At 45.8% G+C, this 18,575-nt stretch overlaps 1 protein-coding gene across 2 annotated transcripts; it reads left to right on the top strand.

Annotated features, from left to right (window-relative positions):
• Positions 1-18,297, top strand: TMCO1 (transmembrane and coiled-coil domains 1). Of its 2 annotated transcripts, XM_072343114.1 has the most exons (7): positions 1-211; positions 1,415-1,492; positions 5,301-5,360; positions 8,359-8,405; positions 8,992-9,059; positions 12,143-12,287; positions 17,165-18,297. In XM_072343114.1, the coding sequence occupies exons 1-7, from the start codon at positions 142-144 to the stop codon at positions 17,261-17,263; spliced, it is 567 nt and encodes a 188-aa protein (XP_072199215.1). In that variant the 5' UTR covers positions 1-141; the 3' UTR covers positions 17,264-18,297. The 2 variants fall into 2 exon arrangements, with proteins under 2 accessions (XP_072199215.1, XP_072199216.1); XM_072343115.1 differs by lacking the exon at positions 12,143-12,287 and having other exon boundaries at positions 54-211; positions 17,165-18,144.
• The last annotated feature ends 278 nt before the right edge of the window (positions 18,298-18,575 follow it).

Raw genomic sequence — 18,575 nt, 5'->3', positions numbered from 1 at the left:
GATTGGCTGGTGTCAGCATCCGGAAGTGCGGGGCTTACACCTTCGCTTCCGGCCGTTGCTAGGCGACGCGGTCTGCAGTAGTTTCCGGCTGGCGGGGCCTACTTCCGGGACCGCGGCGGCGGCGGCGGGGCTGTTGGCACCATGAGCACCATGTTCGCCGATACGCTTCTTATCGTATTTATTTCCGTTTGTACCGCACTGCTGGCCGAGGGTGAGTGCTGTCCGGGTGCACTGCGTTGAGGCCTACTCTGCTTGGGTCCTGCGTGGGAGTAGGCCGCCGGGTCGGGCCTGCTGGTGCCGTTCAGGTTGGACTGGGGGTGGTTATCAGGGGGCTGCCTCCCTTTGTGCCCCAGAGCACAGGGGGAGAGGAAACATTAGCAGGATGGGGTTTGTTTAGAGGAGACATAGAAGAACAGAGAGCAGAATAGGGAGGTGTGAAACAGGGATTGCTTAGTCAGAGTCCCTTAGGGCTGTTGGCTGGGGGTGGTACAGGTGGGTACAGGTGGGCTTTGGGACCTCGGAGGGTGGAGGTGGGAAGCACCTAAATAAAGCTGCCTGGTGGTGCGTGGTAGTGGGAATGGACCGTCTATTTCAGAAGGAAGGAGGTAGCAGGAGGAGGTAATAACAGTTCTCAGTGTGTTTCCTCTAAATAAATAGGATACCAGTGTCTTGCAGTTGGACTTGATGATCTCAAAGGTCTTTTCCAACCTGAGCGAATCTATGATTCTTCTTGTAGCTGTTGTGAGTTGTACAAAGAAATCGACTGAACTTGCAATGAGGAAGACTTAGATTGGCTGCTTTTGGGGTTGTTAAACGTCAGCGTGGAGAAACAGGCTCAGATTTTTCAGGTCTAGTTGAATTAATACTTTTTAAGGCAGTCCAAATCAGAGGCTGCTCCCTTTCCCTGGCAGTGAGCTATACCCCCAGAATCTCTTCTTATCCTAGGGCTGCAAGACCTTATCTCTGGGGAAATTAAGAGGTAAAGAGAGCCCCATGCTGAGCATGGCATTTGCTTTCCAGGAGCCCTGTACTGTACTGGGGTCAGGTGGTGTTCACCTCATTGTCTTTTGCAGAACAGAGTGGTGTGACCTTCCAGAGTGCCCACATGGCTCCCTTCTCTGCAGGTGGTGATCCCAGAGAGTCAGTAGCACAGCAATGTTATCAAACCAACACAAAAAAAAACCAACAGAGGGACCAATAGCCTTGTGTAAGAGCTCAGTTTAAGCAGCTCAGAAACCTCTGGCTCAGCACTTGTGGCATGACTGGTTTGATCATGACTTGTGGTACCTTTGTTGTATTATAACATGGTTTTGTAGACACGACATATTTTCTACACCCGTATTTGCAAACTCGTATCTTTCTTTATCACAGGAGGTCTTTACTTACCTAGATACCTGCTGGTTCTTTGTTTCAGGTATAACCTGGGTGCTGGTATACCGAACAGACAAATACAAGAGATTAAAAGCTGAAGTGGAAAAGCAGAGCAAAAAATGTAAGTACTTTTCAGGTATTAGACAGAATGTCTGCTGTTCTTGTAGCCTGCTTTGGTAAATGTTAAAAGGAACGGAATCTGTGCTCTGAGATATTCCTGCTGCGTTTTCTTCTAAGGGGGAGAAGCTTGGGCTTCATTGGATCTGAATTTTACAGGCATAGTGGAAATGTTAAGTCGTGGCCTGAAGGAGTGGGTGAGCACCTGGTGGGAAGGCAGGTATAGTATAGTATTGCAATAGATTACCTGAATTGGTACAGAGGGGACTTATCTCTGCTCTTACTTTTTGCCTTTTTGTGAAATTGAGACTGGTAGAAAGACTTGAATTCTACCCCATTTCCCTCCTGCTTTTCTTGGAGGACAGGAGTGAGATCAGTAATGGAATCAGATTCTGAGCATGGGTAGCCAGTATCTGTATTCCTATTCCTTTAGATCCCCCATATCTGTATTCCTTTAGATCCCCCATATCTGTATTCCTTTAGATCCCCCATATCTGTATTCCTTTAGATCCCCCATATCTGTATTCCTTTAGATCCCCCATATCTGTATTCCTTTAGATCCCCCATATCTGTATTCCTTTAGATCCCCCATATCTGTATTCCTTTAGATCCCCCATATCTGTATTCCTTTAGATCCCCCATATCTGTATTCCTTTAGATCCCCCATATCTGTATTCCTTTAGATCCCCCATATCTGTATTCCTTTAGATCCCCCATATCTGTATTCCTTTAGATCCCCCATATCTGTATTCCTTTAGATCCCCCATATCTGTATTCCTTTAGATCCCCCATATCTGTATTCCTTTAGATCCCCCAAATGAATTCAGGGATGCAGTTTGTGCTTTTCAAGGAGGATGAAGGACTTGAAATATGTAGTAAGAATGGTTTGAAATAATACCATGATAGGTAAAGCATAGTACATGAAAAGTGATGATGAAGGATGGGAAATGGGCAAGGACAGAGTTGTGATAAGAGGATTTAAGCTGTCAGTTGATTTTAAAACATACTGTTATAAACTGGAAACAAAAATAGAATCGGGTAGAAAAGAACAGTCCCAGATCATTCCAAGAGGGAAGGATTAGACAAGGATAGGGAATGGGAGCAGAGGGGGAGCAGTCAAAAGATACACAGTTCATATTAAAATAAGAAGAAATGGTAGAAAGGTAAGTTTGAGTATGGACCTGTTTCTATCAGAAACCACAGAGCAATGGAGAAATTGAGCTATGTGTCAAACTCGATTGTGTATTCTCTGTGCAGTTTCCAGTGGTAAGAGATGGTACTCAATGATGTGGAGGTTGAACCTGTGCTGATGTTAACATTTTTTTTTCACCGTGATATCAGTGCTTCTGGAAAACAAGAGAAAATGTTATTAAACCACGTCCTTTCCAGTCTAGCCTTCCCATGAGCAAGATAAGCTGGAAAGTGAAAGTTAGTCATCCTTGTGTCTCAGCTCCTAAATTTAGGGGCTTTTGTCATCACAGCAGTATCAGCTGAGGATTGCATCTGTGCCCACCTCGCTCTAATCCTCCTTGGCTGATAAAAGTGAGTTGGGCAGAATTAGCCGCAGAAGGAGAGTTAGGAAAGCAATTGAAACCCAGCTGAAAACTGTAGAGTAGGACTCAATGGCTGTTAGCATGGCTTAATCTCTGCAGTGTGATGATTTCTGTAAGGCTTTAGTGCAGTTTGTTTTTATCTAGGTTATAATCCGTGAAGGGAAAGTTTATGCATCTCAGTTAGTTTCTAATCTCCTTGTCTGACACTCCCTCTAGTCCCCTAAATCACCACCCCCCCACCCCCCAAAAAAAGAACAGAATAATGAGGAGTTGCTAAAAATTAAGGCTTGATCTGTTTTCCTCTTGCACTGAGGACAGCTGGCTGACCTGATGGCTTACAGGCCATTTGTAGAGCTCTCGAGCCACACCTTTCAACTGTTATCCAACACATCTTAAACAGGAAAAAACACATGAGAGATCTTTAAGCTCTCCTTTGGGAGTACTAGCAATCCTAACTGTTTGCCAAAACAAACAGGCCGAGTAGTATGCTTGAGCAGCATTGTTACTCATAATCCTTAGTTTCATCTCTTCCTATTCTCTTGTTTCTGTTGAGAGACGCAGCGTTACTGGAGACTGATGAAGAAATGATAGCAGGTGTCCTGGGATAAACGTAGCAGTAAACTTATCATAAGTATTTCTGGTCTGCAGGGTATAGTTGGAAGTGTTATCCATATTCCTGCAGACTGCCTTGTGAGACTGCTTGACAGTTATTTGTCCTGTGCAAGCCATAAGGGAGGTTAGGCTGTAGGGTCCGTCCGGGCTCACGTAAAGCCCAATAGCACTACTTGGAGTGAAGCTGGGTTCTGGAGGTGACCCCTGGTTACAGGTGGGAAGAAGAGATAGCCCTGAAAGGCAAGTGTTTTCCAGACTGTGGGACTGTGTGGGCTAGGGTTGGGTTGGACTGATCAGGGTATCCCAGCAGGAACAAAATGCTCTCTTGTGAGCACAGATGTATGGCTGTCTGGCACCTCTCTCCAGCATTCCGTCTGAACGGGTTTGCCTATCTTGTGCCCTTCTAGCTTGCTCATTCAAAATGTGCTTCTTCTTTGGGAAAACAGCTGTTTTATAACAGATGTGTTGTAGATGATGCGTGGGCACCTTGTTTAGGCTAGCTGGATTTCCTGGCAGTTGTAGTCTGCAATTCAGCCACATACAAGTACTTCAGAAGCCAGCACAACAAACCTTTTTGTGACTTGGAAGCCTGTTTTCATTTTAACTGTGCTTTAAAATCCACACTGGAGTATATCTGTGTTGTTCCTGTTCATTGCAGGGGAGTTGGACCAGTTTGGACCCTCAGAAGTCCCTTCCAATTCTAAGGATTCTGTGTTCAGCTATTACTAAAGTGAGAGAAGAGTTCTGGTGCTCAGCTCTCTAAAGCTGATTGTGTAAGCTTATGAGAGCCAAGTCTACTTGTTGGGAAATACAGTAGATGTATGTAGAGTTTAGGGTAAGAAAGGACTGTTGTGTTTTTTATACCATAGCTGTGCTTTATCATCCTGACCAGTCTCTTGTTGGAAAAGCTGCTCTGGCTGTTTCCAGAAGAGCACATTCAGATGAGCAGCCCACTTCCTATATTGAAATTGGCTATGTTGGTCTTATGTTAGGTTTGGGTTTTTCTTTTATGCAATGTTGGTTGTTTGGATTTGTTTGGTGAGCATCTGACTTGGGGTTTTACTAAGTATGAGCTTAAGCTCCTACTTTAAAAGACTGGAACTGCTTCAGTACCAATTGATTGACAAGGAATGGAGATGCTCTGGCTGACTGCTTGGATGGCGTTCCCCCTGAGAATTACAGCCCTTCTCCAGAGGCAGGCAGGGAACACAAGCTTTCCTGTGTTCTGCTTCCCACTGCAGATGATCGGGAGCAGAGCTTGCCACAAAGCTCTTTTCATGAGACTTGCTGAATCAAAAGTACTGTCTACTACTAATGACAAATCAGCAGTGGTCATTTGAGCTAAGATTGTCCTCAGGCTGCTTGGCTAGCAATGTAATGTGCTCTCAACAGAGTTTAAAATTGACTCTTTGAAACATTTCCTACATCACATCCAAGCTTGGGGAAAGATTTTGGTTTTTAAATGTTCATTTTGCATCTGGTCATCCAGGAGTGGTTAATAACTTGTTGGTACTGAACGTGTTCACAGTTCTAACTTCCTTTTGTTCCTGTGCTCTCTAAGGGGAATACAATTGTTTTCTTGTGTGGAAGGATGGGGGGTTAGTGTCTACGCAGAAGTGATGGAGTATCTCTCTTTGCATTTTGCAGTGGAAAAGAAGAAAGAAACGATAACTGAATCAGCAGGCCGACAGCAGAAAAAGAAAATAGGTAAGGTTAGGAGGGGAGTGTGGTGCCACAGGAGCATGGAGGAAGCTTGGAGGCTGCCCTTCCTTTCGAAGCAGTACTAAAGCTGGTTCTTAGCATGGCTGCTGGCATGTGAACCTTGCTGCCTTATTCCTCCAGAGCAGGAGGGAGGTGTCCTCTTGGTGGTTCTAATGAAATTCAGAGGAATTCAGCCTTGCCAAGAGGTGATGAACAGTCATGGATGTGTCTGTTATCAATTGCAGTTGCCAAAGCTCTTTGCTGCAGTACACTGGCAGCTTGCAGTAGCTCTGTCTGGTTGTGATTTTTAGGTCTTTCATTTTTCTTTATTTGGGTACCTCAAAGCTGAAGGTATTCGTGTGAGTTGACTCTGTGTTTGGATTTACTTAAAATTTGATAGATCAGTACCTAGAATTGAGCAAAGCCATCTTTCCCCCCATTCCGTCTTTTGCTGTCAATACAGTTTTACTGTGTTAAGGTAACTCTTTCAACAGTGGATTGTGCAAGAGTGATGTGGTAGATGTTTAATGCATCTGAGCTTTAGAAGGTTCTCTTATCTTCAAGAGTCTAAAGTAAAATGGACAGTAAAGCCTGGTTAAATTATTACAGCAATCATAGCAAGAATACTTCTGAGAGCTGCTGGGAGTTGGTTTCCTTGTTCCTCTGTAACACCAGGTAGCTGAATTGCTCATTTGATCTGTTCAAAGCTCCAGAGTAATTATAAACACATCTTCAAACAGTTCTTCCTAGGTATAAAACCTGTTATTACTACACTTCTGAAAGGAGAGGAACCCAAATTCTTCCTATTTTCAGCTTTTAGTCTTAAGTAACCCATACATGAGATAAATGTAATTACTGGATAAGGCAATTTTTAAGTGGCTGTTGTTACTTGTGGTCACTTTTCAATGTGTCAGTGACTTCTTTGCAGGGTGCTATCCAAGCTGTGTTTCTAGCAGAGAACATTTTACTTGTGCTTGGACTAAACTAACAAACAGTAGAATCTGAGGAATTCAGGTGCTGCACTGTTTTGTTTTGTTTTTAATACGCTGAAAGAATCTTGTTTTGCAAATGAAAACAGAGCACAAAGGGATTAAGAACAAAACTTAGGAAGTGACCACTGATTTTGTTTGCTGTGTTGCTTGCTGGCCAAGCTTAAGATACTGAGCGTTGGGTTGGTTGGGTTTTGTTTTGCAAGCGCTGCATAAGTCATTTGCTTTCGGGAAAAGCTGCATTCCTGGTGTTTCTCAGGCCTACATGTCCATCTGGGCATCCAGAAAATGACTCATAGCTGTTGAAAACTGATGTCAGTGGCTGAGTTATGCAGATTGTAGCATCGCTGTAACGGTCAGATTACTTGTGCTGGGATTACTTTTAAGGTCTAAAAGTTGAGATGATTAAAAAAAACCAAAAGATGACTTCTCATCTGTGGTGCAGACCTGCCCCAGGTGCCATTTGTATTGTGCACAGAACAAGGCAGGAGGTGTGTCTGCAACCTTGCTTGGTCACTTAAGGGATGAATCATGTGCTTGCACAAGGAGGGAGGGTGAAAGTTGCATGGGCAAGCTTCATTTGGTGTTTCCTACTGAACAATTTGTATTAATTGTAGAGCAAACCAAACTTACCCATAGTGTCTAAATCACCTTTTATGCTTCTGGAGCAGCATACTCTTAATATTTTACTGCAGCCTTCTGCCATTTCAACTGGAAGAGTGTGTTGGATAATTTATAACTTTGCTCTGGCTTTCTGCATCTAGAATAAGAGACTGTGGCATTCCCAGTAGTCCACATAAGTGCTTGTAAACCCAGTGCTGGCGAATAAGGCTTTTTGTTGTATCCTCATGGTTCCTGTTCCAATGAGCAGAATTTGAAGAGCTGGGATTCCAAGGTGTTCCTCATTAACCCAGTCTTTTTCCTCTTTATTCCTACCCAGCTGTGTAGCAATCTACTTAAATATAGTCTACTTAAATACTGCTTATGTGTGCCTTGGGTGGCTATAGAGTGGTAGGACACCCGGAGCAAATTTGTTTTGAATCTGTAGAAATAAAGTGAAAAACTGGTCAGGTTTGACAGGGATCTGGGCTGTGTTCTTCATCACCGTGTAACCTTTAGTCCATCTAAATAGGTGGTTAGTTATGTAGGTGAGGGGAAAAAACAAGTATTTGTGCCAAATGTGATTCCTAAAGATCTGGCCTAGTTGCCGATATGTCTGAAAACAAAATTCTCCACCTAGGTCAGGAAACAGGTGTGTGGAAAGTTCCTGCCTGCGGGAATGGTTTGCAGTTATAAGCAATTGAAAACAGCAAGGAGGATTCTAAGAAATTGGGTAGGGGTGTTTCTCTTGCTTTGTAACCACACTGATTGCGAGTCTCTGTATTTATCAGCTTTCACTCAGGGCTTGAAAGATAACCCTGTGAGCTTCTGTGTTGCGGGCTCCTTGTACTGAGACTTCAGCAGGGATCTGCTGGGCTCCTTGCCTCTCAAGGAGCCTTCAATAGTGGCTATGCATCCCCCTCCTTTCTCCTTTCATATTATTCTTTGGATGCTTCATCCACATCCTGGATGTGGATGCACCTCTGGATCCTCAGTCTGACACCTCCAAAATAAAATCCTTGCTTATGTGGTGCACTTACAGCAGTGAGTGCAGCATTCAGAAGCGTGCTTTGTAGGCACTGCCTTTGTTTTCTGGCAGTGTTGTTCATGCTGCTGTGTTAGTTGGTTGAGCTGGCAAATCTGACGTTCTGTGCTTTTCTTCCAGAAGTGCTGAGTGTATGATTCTTCCAGTTTCCTTCTCTTTTGTGCCTGCCTTGCTGTGTGTTGCTGGGATGGAGAAACAATTGGCTATGGATGATTTTTCCATTTCATACTGTTTGCCACAGAGAGCTGGAGTTGATTTGGGGAGTTTTACTTGTTTGGAGGGCTAGGAAGGTTAAGTCTTCCTGGAAATGAAAATGTTCGTGCTTCTAGCTTGGTACAGCTGATAACGGTTGTTGTTTTTGTCCTTCTAGAGAGACAAGAGGAGAAACTGAAGAATAACAACAGAGACTTATCAATGGTAAGAAAACTAGAGCCAGTTCCCACCTGCTGAAGATTTCACTCAGTAGTTTTCCAACAAAGCTTTTGTTCATTTGGCAGCTCTAGCAGCTCCTCCTCCTCACAGTTCTTTCTGCATTATCTCTGATAGCTGCAGATTTTAGTATGAACTTTCCAGCAGTTCCCACCTCACCTTATCCCCATCCTTAGCTCGTTTCATTTTTGTAAGTCTCCATGCTGTAGAACTTACATGTCTGACTTCCTCTTGGAGATTGTTGTTTTGAATTCTACTGGTTGTGTAGGGCTTACCCATGAAAGCTCACAAGACAAACTCTGAGCACTTTTTGTTCTGTTTTTCCTCTCTGAAGTTGCTCTTCACAACAGTGTTCCACACTGTGGCTGCCCTTGTGCCCAGCTGTTGACTGGACCTGACTTTGAGTGTTCTCTGGTCATTCCTTTTTCAGTTCCTCCAGCCTTCTGTGTCATCTCTTTTCCTTCTAGATTCCAGTGATGCTGTACAAGGCCTGCTCTTGAGGTTGTGAGCCCCTAACCTCTCAGTGTAGTCCCGTTGTCCGCTGTTTGATCATCTCTGACCTTTCAACTTACAGGTTCGGATGAAATCCATGTTTGCCATTGGCTTCTGCTTCACTGCCTTGATGGGGATGTTTAACTCTATGTAAGTATCAGCTTTCTGTATTTTTCTTAAATGTTCATATTGACTAATTATGCTTTTTTAGGGTTTTATCCAAGAACCAAAGCTAATTGTAAAATGGATCAATGTATCACGTGAATTATCTGGTCTGGTCATAGCATGCGTATTCTCCAGAGTGGATACTGCAAGCTGAATCCTGTTAAACTGAATAAAATGAATGCAAACTAAATGCAGCTTATGATCCTTTCTGTTTGGGAACATCTTGACTAGGGCATGTTTGGTAGATTCCAGGCAAGCAGCCATGGTCTTCAGCTTCTTTGGCTCTGCTATAATGTGACTAAAGAACACTCGCAAGTAAAACTGGGTCAGCTCTCCTGCCCTTAGAAATGAGCTGTAATTGCAGAGTTTGTTGTTGCCCTACTTAAGGTGATCAAAGTCAAGATATTAACAGGTCCAGGCATGGACTCTAATCTTCTTTTGCTTTAAAAATGACCTGGAGTTGGTCTAGTCAAAATCTGAAACAAACAAATCTGGTTTGCGTGGTTATGGAAAGCTGTCCTTTAGAGATACAAAACTGAAGGGCTGCCTGGCTTTTAGAACTTGGTTTGGTCTTAAATGTGAACTTTCTGTTAGCTGTTCTGTCTGAAGATTATATGGTCAGTATGACCTTCAGGAGTCTGCTCGGTATCCAGGCAGTGTACTTACTCTGTAGATACCCATCAGCATTCTTGGGGTGGCAGTCCTTAGGGTACAGACAATTGTTATTTTACTGCAGGTCTGTGGGTGGATAATTGCAAGCAGGGTGTAACAGAACTGCCACTGTGTGGACTCTTTATTTATTCAGCTTAGTCTGACTGCAGCATCCAGCATTCTGTGGAATGCTGTGAAACTGAGCAGAGGAACATGGCACTAAAGCACTTCCAAATCTGGGTGCCGTCTTGATTCATTGTTGACTCACTTAACTGGACCACCAAATCGATGTGTATTCCTCCTGCCCTGAGGGTTTCTGTCCACAGAGATCATACTATCTACAAGGCTCACACGCGATGCTTTCAGGCACGGCTTGCCTCAGACTGCCCCTTTCTTCTGAGACCTTCCATGGGAGCCAACAGATGGGCAGCGTGAGCCATCCAGATAGTGCTGTTTGAACTCAAATAGCTTTGTTGCTGAGTATAGGAGATCTGAGACAACTGAATTACAATAGGGAGTCTTGCCTTTGAAGCCAGGTAGTTAGATTTTTTTAGTTGATTTTATTTTGCTCTTGGTCTCAGTGTGCAGTAGCTAGTGCATTTGTATCTGGGAGATAGCTTTGCTGGCTTTTTACCTCACTTACCCATGCTTGCAGAATGGTTTGAGAGAGCTGGTTGGTTCTCATGTACATCCATTCTTTGGGCATTGTGTAAAGACTGGCTGCGTGGCTCAAGAGAGCACTTCAGTTATGAATGCAGGATGCTTTTAGGCTCCTTCTGGGAAGCTGCTGTTGCCAGATCATTCACAAAGGCACTGTGGGTGTGGTATGAAGAGGAAGAAAAGGATGGCTGACACCTGCAATGACTGCAGCCCAATTTGCTTGATTTCCTGTTCTTGAATGAGTTTGTTGCTCTGGAGGACAAAAGGAGCAGGAGTCGGGTGGAAGCAGTGTGGTGTTGCCACCCTTTGGACAAGTGCTATTCAGACACTGCTGCACTGTAGCTGGGCACCTTGCCTTTGCCAAGTCAGCCAAGCCAAAACAGACGTGACCGTGGTGATTGCCTCTGCCTTAAAGTGGAAGAACTAATGGAGCAGCAGGGTAGGGCATGCTGGAAGGATTTGTTGGAGGCTGGTTTAAACCCAGAGTGCCATGAGAAGATGAGAAGTTGTGGCTTAAAGGTACTCTAGGGCTGGGAGCTCTGTAGCAGCAGTGCCCTCCAAGCAGATGGGCTTTCTCTTGGGAGAGGACTTAGCTTTGTGTGTCTCAATTTTCTCTTGTCAGAAGCTTCTTAATGCAATCAGTTCCCCGTCTTGCTCTGAGCTGTGCCTTTCTGTACCTCTTCACGCTAATAGTGAGAGCCTGCTGGAGGAAACAGCAGGTACCTCAGGGTGCTGCTGCTGGAGTACTTGTCATTCTCACAGCAGGAATAACGCAGAATTTGAAACCACTGGGGGATGTTACTGGGAGATAAACATCCGTTCCCAGTTCTTCTGCCAAACTGCCTGTGAGATGTAAACAAAGTTGGCATGTGTCTGAGCTGTAGCTGTGTGAATGCATCTCCACAGGAAAGAACGCTCGTTTAGGATCTCTTGAAACAAGAAACACCTGTTAGAAAATCAGCACACGCAGGGAAAATAACATCCAAATATGCACATGCTGATGAGGCATCAGACGCACTTCAAAAGGTTGGGACGACTGTCTGGGCTGGGAGAAATCTTTGCAAACAGGCCAGAATTCACACTCGGCCTCATGCTCTGGAATGTGGAGCTGGAGGAGTTCCAGGAGCAGAACAGGCTGCTTGGAATAGGGGGTATCTTCCTGCCACTACTGCCTTTGCAGAGATAACACCAACAGCCTTCTCTGTGTTAAGCGTGCTTTTGATGGATGTTATGTGCATCTTGTGCTGAGAATTATAGCTGCTCCAGGAAAGAAGCAGATGTCTTCACTTATGCTCTGCTTAATAATGCTCTTCTGCTTAAAACAGAGTCAATCTTATTGCAATACCTGCAGTACAGAGGGGTGGTTGTCATCCATCTTACTGAAGATTCCAGTCAGCACTGGAATAAAATGAACCAATAAGCTGCAAAACACCAACCAAGATCTTATGAGTCACCAAGTAGTCCAGCTGATCACTCACATGTCACTGTGATACGCTTTGACTGTGGCAAAACAGTTATTGAGAGAAGCCCACTTACCTTTTGGGTGACTGAGTGTGAGGGGGGACTTTTTCAAAGGGGTATTTTAACCTCTGACAATATAAAAGGATGGGCTGGGGAATGCAGCGTGGCTTTTCAGCCTTCCATGTTCTTGTCTGCTTTGGTGGCCTCCTAGCAAGTCTCACTTGTTCTTTCTGTAGCCACATGCTCTTTTATGTTCCCCAGTTGTGATCCCAGTGCTCTCCTTTTATTTTTTCCAGCTTTGATGGCCGAGTGGTGGCAAAGCTCCCTTTTATCCCCCTCTCCTACATCCAGGGCCTGTCCCACCGCAACCTTCTGGGTGAGGATTACACTGACTGCTCCTTCATCTTCCTCTACATTCTCTGCACAATGTCTATCAGGCAGGTGAGTACATCACTGTCTCTTGCATGCCTGGAGCAGGGAAAGCACACAAAGTGCAGTCTCTCCATCATTACAGCAGAGTGCTAAGACAGGGATAGCAGAAATGGGTTTATTTCCTGCTTGTGTCTCTGATTCGCTTATTAACATGCTGAGAGACTGTTGTTGTCAGAAGCCAATGTAAGTACTCCTTCTTATCCATTAGGTATGGCCTTCACAGTAATAGGAGCAAAGAGGGAAAATTCCTTGGTGGCTTGAGGCTTGTAAAGGTTAAATCAGTTCACAAACCTGCCAAAAATAGGTGAAGAGTTAAAGCTAGGCTTATTTTTTCCTTTTTATGCCGGCCACCTGATATTTTCCCCTTTTATCGTCTTAGAAACGATACCTTCAGCACTGATCTTCTCACAGTCTTAGAGACGTGACTCAGAAGAGAGGTTTGATACAATAAACCGAGAGTAGGTTACTAAGGCCCCCAGCAAAGCAGTTCAGTTGCATCTTCTGAAGAGAGAAGTGTCAGTGTGGATAAAAGGAAGTATATGTTCAGGACCAGGCTCTGTTAATCAGCTGGGTGATCGGCTTGCGTTCAGCAGCAGCACTGTGTTAAGATGGGGATGAAGATTCATTCTTCTTAACAGACAGAATGGCTGGTGAGGATCACAAAGTGGGCCTCATTGGTGCAACCAGAAGTCTTTGCCACATGTTGTTTTTCAGTGTCCTGGAGATAAATCAATAAATTCTGGAGTTTGGATGAATGCTGGTGCAAGTAGCTGCAAATAATCAGCTCTTTTGTGCTTGTTTCCTTTTACTTTGATTTGCTTCCTGAATTCTTGCTGCTTTTCCTCAGGGGGTGTCAAGGGCTGGAGATGTAAGAGATAGGCAGAGGGAAGTGACATGTGCCACTGCTGTCAGAAGTTTGAATGAGCTCAGTGAAGCATCTGGATAAAGTTCCTTTAGTCACAAACAAACTCAGTTCAGTCTTGCCCTCCATATTGGGTTTGTGTGTTGAGATGGATCTGTGCCTCGTCTCATGTAAAAGCAAATAATGAATTGTAAGATAATTGGAGGTTGAGAGGGTCATCTGGAAATCGTTGGGTTCACCCTTCACTCCCTGCCCCCCCTTTCTTAGAGCAGCTTCTAAGCCCAAGTACCAAAGGCCAGGGGTTTCCTCGTTGTGTTCTGCACAAGACCAATCTTGTTTCACTTCCCAGTGATTCAAACAATGTGTACTGCTTGGAAAGAAGTGACACCTGTTTAGCACTTTGGATCATCTTTGTGGAAGGCTGTGGTCTGATGCTGTTCCTTTAGGCAACCTCATCTAGTGCACTTCTGTTCTCTTTAATGTTGAGAAGCCCCTTCTTTCCAACGCTGGAACTGCAGAACAGCATCTCTTAAGAATCTTTTGCACCTATTGAGTTGACTGGGGAGCTGTCTTGCTGAAAAATCCCCTGTGGATTTTTCTTTTTGGTCCAAAAATAGAACTTGTGTGGTTTGTTTGAATCCTGGGCATTTCCTGCTGTTGCCTGTTATGAAATGAGTAGACATCATACACTGAGCAGTTGATCACTGTGGTTCTGAGGAGAAATGTCCAACTGCAGTGGGAATGGGTTTTCAAGAGAAATTCTGATAGCACGTTACCCTGCATGGGAAAGTTTGTGCTGATGGTCCAGTGAGGATGGAAGTTACCTTTCAAGGTAGGTGTTTTTGCTCTGAAGCATTACATAGCAGCCTTCGTACCGCCGTCTTATCGACATGATTGTAGTTCTTCATCTGTTAGGCAGCTCCAAGTTTCTTCTTCCTTGCTGTATGGAGGGATGGGCAGAAACCAGCTGTGTTACTTTCTGCAAATGCTAGGAACTAAAGCTGTGATTCCTGGCATCCTGTGATCAGTTTTATTACTATTTGGAGGTACTTAGCTGTTAACAGCACGAGGAAGAGGACTTTGGCTGTGAGAGGCCAAGGGAGAGGGGAAGAAAGCAATTAAGGGCTTATAGTGGTGCCAAAGATTTGTTTCTGGTGCTGTGGCTATGGAGGTGAAAGCTTCATGACCTGTTGTTGTTTCACTGTGTGCAAAGGGGAAAATTTCACTGGGCTGCCTTCTAAACAGTTGTTGGCCCAAGGGAGTACAAACGATGTAGTTGATTTAATACAATACGAGGAGCGAGAGCAGAGCTGTACATGTAAGATCAGGCTGCAAATAAGCTTAAGAGAACTATACGTCCCTCGGCCTTCCCCCTAAATCCTGGAGCTGACTGCAAGGGGTCAAGACAGTGAAGGCAGCCATCGTGGTGGAGCTCCAGAGTAGAGGAACTTCTGTGTCTGCAAAAGACCAGAGCTTCCAAGGGAAACGCAGGGGAGTGTGTGAGGGTGGGGAGGCTAAGTGGCCGTTGATTAAACTCCCATGAATGGGATGAGCAGCAGCAGGCAGGCTATTATGTGCTTCTCAGGCATGTGGGGGTGATAAGCTCTTCAGACACTGACTGGGAAGCTTGCTGCCTGTGACCTGGCCAGCATCTCCCAAAATAGTTTACTTGCGGTGAGTAACTTCCTTTGCGCTGTTCCCAGCTCTCCCTGGCACGTAAATCCTGTCCCCTAGTTCCTCCTGCCTTCCTGTTTGGAGAGAAGAAGGTTGCTGGGAGAGGCCTTCCGAGGGTCCTTGAGCTCTTGGGCTTCAGCTGGGAAAGTCTGCTGCTGGCCTGGGCGTGAGGCACAGTGTCAGGGTTACATCCTCTGTCCCCACTCCTGTTTCTGAACTCCTGGCCTTCACCTGTGCTGTGTGTGAAGGAGGCTGTACTGCTCTTCCTCAGGCGTTTGCTGGTCTTCGCTTCCTTTCGCTTCCTTTTCACACGTGCTTGAACTGTAGATGGAGGCCTCTTCTCTCTGAAATGCATTCCCAGAGGGAGAGGGAGCCGCCAATTACCCTTACTGCCCCAACTGCACTTTCCCACATGGCCTCATCTTCCCAGCCATGCGCTGATGTGTTTGAGGCCCCTTCTGGATTTGGAGATGACTGCAAGAAGAACAAGAGCTACACCTGCTTTTATGTAAGGAGCATTCAGCAGAGCTCAGGTGAAGAATTTGGGTCTTTATGATTTATCTTCTTCTTGTCGTGCTTCTGAAGGTGCTGGCCTTGTTGCTGTTTGGAAGCAGACTCTACAGGCTTCCTTGTGCAATGAGGTGCATAGCAGCCAGGATGAATTTCTGTTGCACCTTGCCCCAGTCCTGGTGCTCCCAGCTGTGTAGACATCAGGACCTCTGTGCAGCAAATCTTGCTTTGCAGACAGTGCAGGAGCACGAAGAAGACTCCTGTGGAAGGAGAACCCTGCAGGGTGACTGTAGGCTTGAATCCATGTACAGACAAGTTGTTTCTCTGTCCCGATACTAAGAGCAGGGTGGGAATGAGGGAGGCAGGCAGTTAATCCCACTGATGCTCTGCTAGGATCTCGTTCTGTTCCATGCACGAGCCACCACAAAGCTGACAGGATCTGGGTCTTTCCTTCTTCTGACTCTGCAACACCCTCTGGTGTTCCTGCATCTGTCTGTCAGCTGCTCCTGCTTCACTCCTTCAGTCCATCTCTTGGCTCTGGGAAGATGAATCACACAAAGCAGCTTCCCACAGTGAACTGCTCTCCTTCATACATACCATTACTGAATATCAACCAGTGTCTAATGTATGTAGGCCTTGGACTTAACTGTGCTGTGGTGCTGCTGAAGATATTCATAGAGAGCCACGCAGATGGCTGCACTGCCTTCACTTGCACGTTTATGTGTGCCAGCTGAAACCTTCCTTTCCAAACCTTCCTTTCTTCACCCCAAATGACCCATTTCAGCTACTCTGAAATAAAGCAGCTCGGTCTTTTTCTTTAGTTTGCATCCTTCCATGATCAGAAATGTTTACGAACTCAGTGACCTTGCTGTCTGACCTGAAGAGAGCCCTCCTTCTCTTGCTGTCTGGATAGCCAGGACTCAGCTGATGACAGCAGCAGGCCACAGTTTTCTCCTTTCCCTTGCACCAGCTATTCCTGTTTTGTCACCACTGCATAAGCAGCATCTTGAGCTGTAGGTAACTTGCTGGAGCTGCAACGCTGCAGTGTGTCACAAAACAAGGCAGAAAGGCATTGAGCTGTTACAGTGTTCTGTTGTGAGATGTGTAGCTGGTGCCTGGCTCTGCTCCTCAGTGCTTTCCTTCTTGCCTTCTACTAAAACACCTTGCTCAAACGCAAGTCAAAAAGCAGAGGAAGTAATTTCAATAGTCGTGTTGTTGGTTTTGCTACATGTGCTTGTTACGGTGAGTCTCCTCCAGTCCACTGCTCTTGTCTGCATTGCTTGCCTGTATTAATTCTGTGCTTAAGTGTCTGGCTTGAACTTGGACATGCTTTTGTTGCTGTGTTGCTGATCCAAATCCAGAGTCCACTATGCAGAGCCTTCAGCCTGTGTTTGCAGGTGCTGGTGGTGCCTGAGAAGCACGTTCTGGAACTTGTGCTGATGTTAGCCCCTGCTCTTGTGTCCACTGCGGCTAGATTGCAAATAAACTATCTTAGATGGATAAAACCCATCTGTAATCCGAGTCATTCACGGTGCATCTGCCAGCTGTGTGGCTGGAGGTGGAAAAGAGCCCTCTGCAAAGTGCAGGTGTAGTCAGTCATAAAGCTTTAGCTGAGGTAGAAGAGGGAGACTCGGTGCAAAGTGCAGCCCTATGGGATGGCTGCTTGCTGATGTGTAGGAGCAGATCACCGTTCTATGTTAGGCAGACTAAGACTCTGTGGGTGACAACATGAAGCTGATGAGATGGTTGCACTTGCAAGCAGAGCTGGCATTTCTTCCTCTCTGCTGCCTGCTTTGTTACGGCCTGGTGCCGATGTGCTCTTCTGTTCTTCTCTTTGCAGAACATCCAGAAGATGCTCGGCCTTGCTCCTTCCCGGGCTGCCACCAAGCAAGCAGGGGGCTTCCTCGGCCCCCCACCTCAGGCAGGGAAGTTCTCCTAAAGCACAGTTCCAGCCTTTGCTGCAGGTCTGCCAGCTGCACAAGACTGCCTTTGGGAGGTGAAACAACAGGTTTCTACATCAAGCTTCCCGTGGCCCAAACCAGCCTATGCAGTATTTACCACAGTCTTGGAAACATCTTGCATTTGAAGTATTCCAACAGCAGTTGCCTGCTCATCAAACCAAGAACGTTCTCAGAAGATACCTTGACCTTCTGTGTCTGAAAAATAAACGGCTCGGGCATGTTGATTGAGCTGTCTGTTAATTGTGCTACAGGACGAGTAGAACTGTTTAGATGTGGCGTAGTTGCTTTAGTTTATGGCACGGCAATAAATTCAGATGTCAAGAATAAGATTTGCAAAATAGCTCAGAGGACTTGGAACGATTGTGCTGCGAGGTGTCCTTGTTTGAGAGGTGCTGCTTATGCTCCAGTGCAGCAGGGAGCTGGGTGGGTAGGTGTGCTTGGTTCTGCTTTTGCCACACTTCATTGGCTCAGGCTGCCCTTGGAGGCTGCAAGGATTGCTGGATGTCCTGTACTGTCCAACCTGGCAACGCTTGGTGCTACAGAGGTTTGTGGCAATATACGACTTCTGTTAAAGTTGCTTGCATAGGCAGAATCTGCTCCATGGCTGGGACAGACCTGGCCTTCAACTTAACGAGTAAACTGCTGAATTAGATCGGTGCCATCCACCCAACTCTTTTATTGCCTGAGTGCTTAGGGCAGCAGCGTTTGTATTCATGCCGCTGAGCTTGCTGCTCATCGGTCTGTTTTGCACTATGAACCTGCAAGCCCCCAGTCTCCTTAGCCCAGTGATTCCCTATGCTTTCTGCTTTGCCACATCATTACCTGGCTCGGTCCTGTTGGTCAGGCTGCCTTTCCAAGGGTGAATAAATAGTGCTGCTCTGCTCGAGGCAGGCTGAAAGTTATCCTGCAGTGTTCCTGTGGGTTTGGAGCCTCTGTGACCAGAAGCTAATGAAGGACGTGCTACTCGGAGCTTGTGGTGAGGAGATAAATGCAGATTGCCTTACGATGGTGTGGAGCAGATGCTGTACCATGTTGAAAACCAAAGGTTGGATTGATGCTCACTGGTAAGAGGAGCAGGAGGATGCACTGGAGCAGGAGGATGCGTGTTTCTAAGGCTGTTTTTCTGACATGCTGCTACATCTGAACAAGTGAGGCACCTTAATGAGAGAGGAGCTGCGCTGTGCCGTGCAGGAGCTGCCTGATGCCGTCCCAAGCCCTGCCTCAGCACGTCCCCTGCTGCTGCAATGCGCTTCCCTCTATAGGAAGTTGCCGGGCGGTGCCTCCTCCGAG

This window comes from Excalfactoria chinensis, chromosome 8 (assembly GCF_039878825.1).
Source record: "Excalfactoria chinensis isolate bCotChi1 chromosome 8, bCotChi1.hap2, whole genome shotgun sequence".
NCBI lineage: Eukaryota > Metazoa > Chordata > Aves > Galliformes > Phasianidae > Excalfactoria > Excalfactoria chinensis.
The sequence above is the reverse complement of the archived record's forward strand: the minus strand, read 5'-3'. Positions and strand labels throughout refer to the sequence as shown.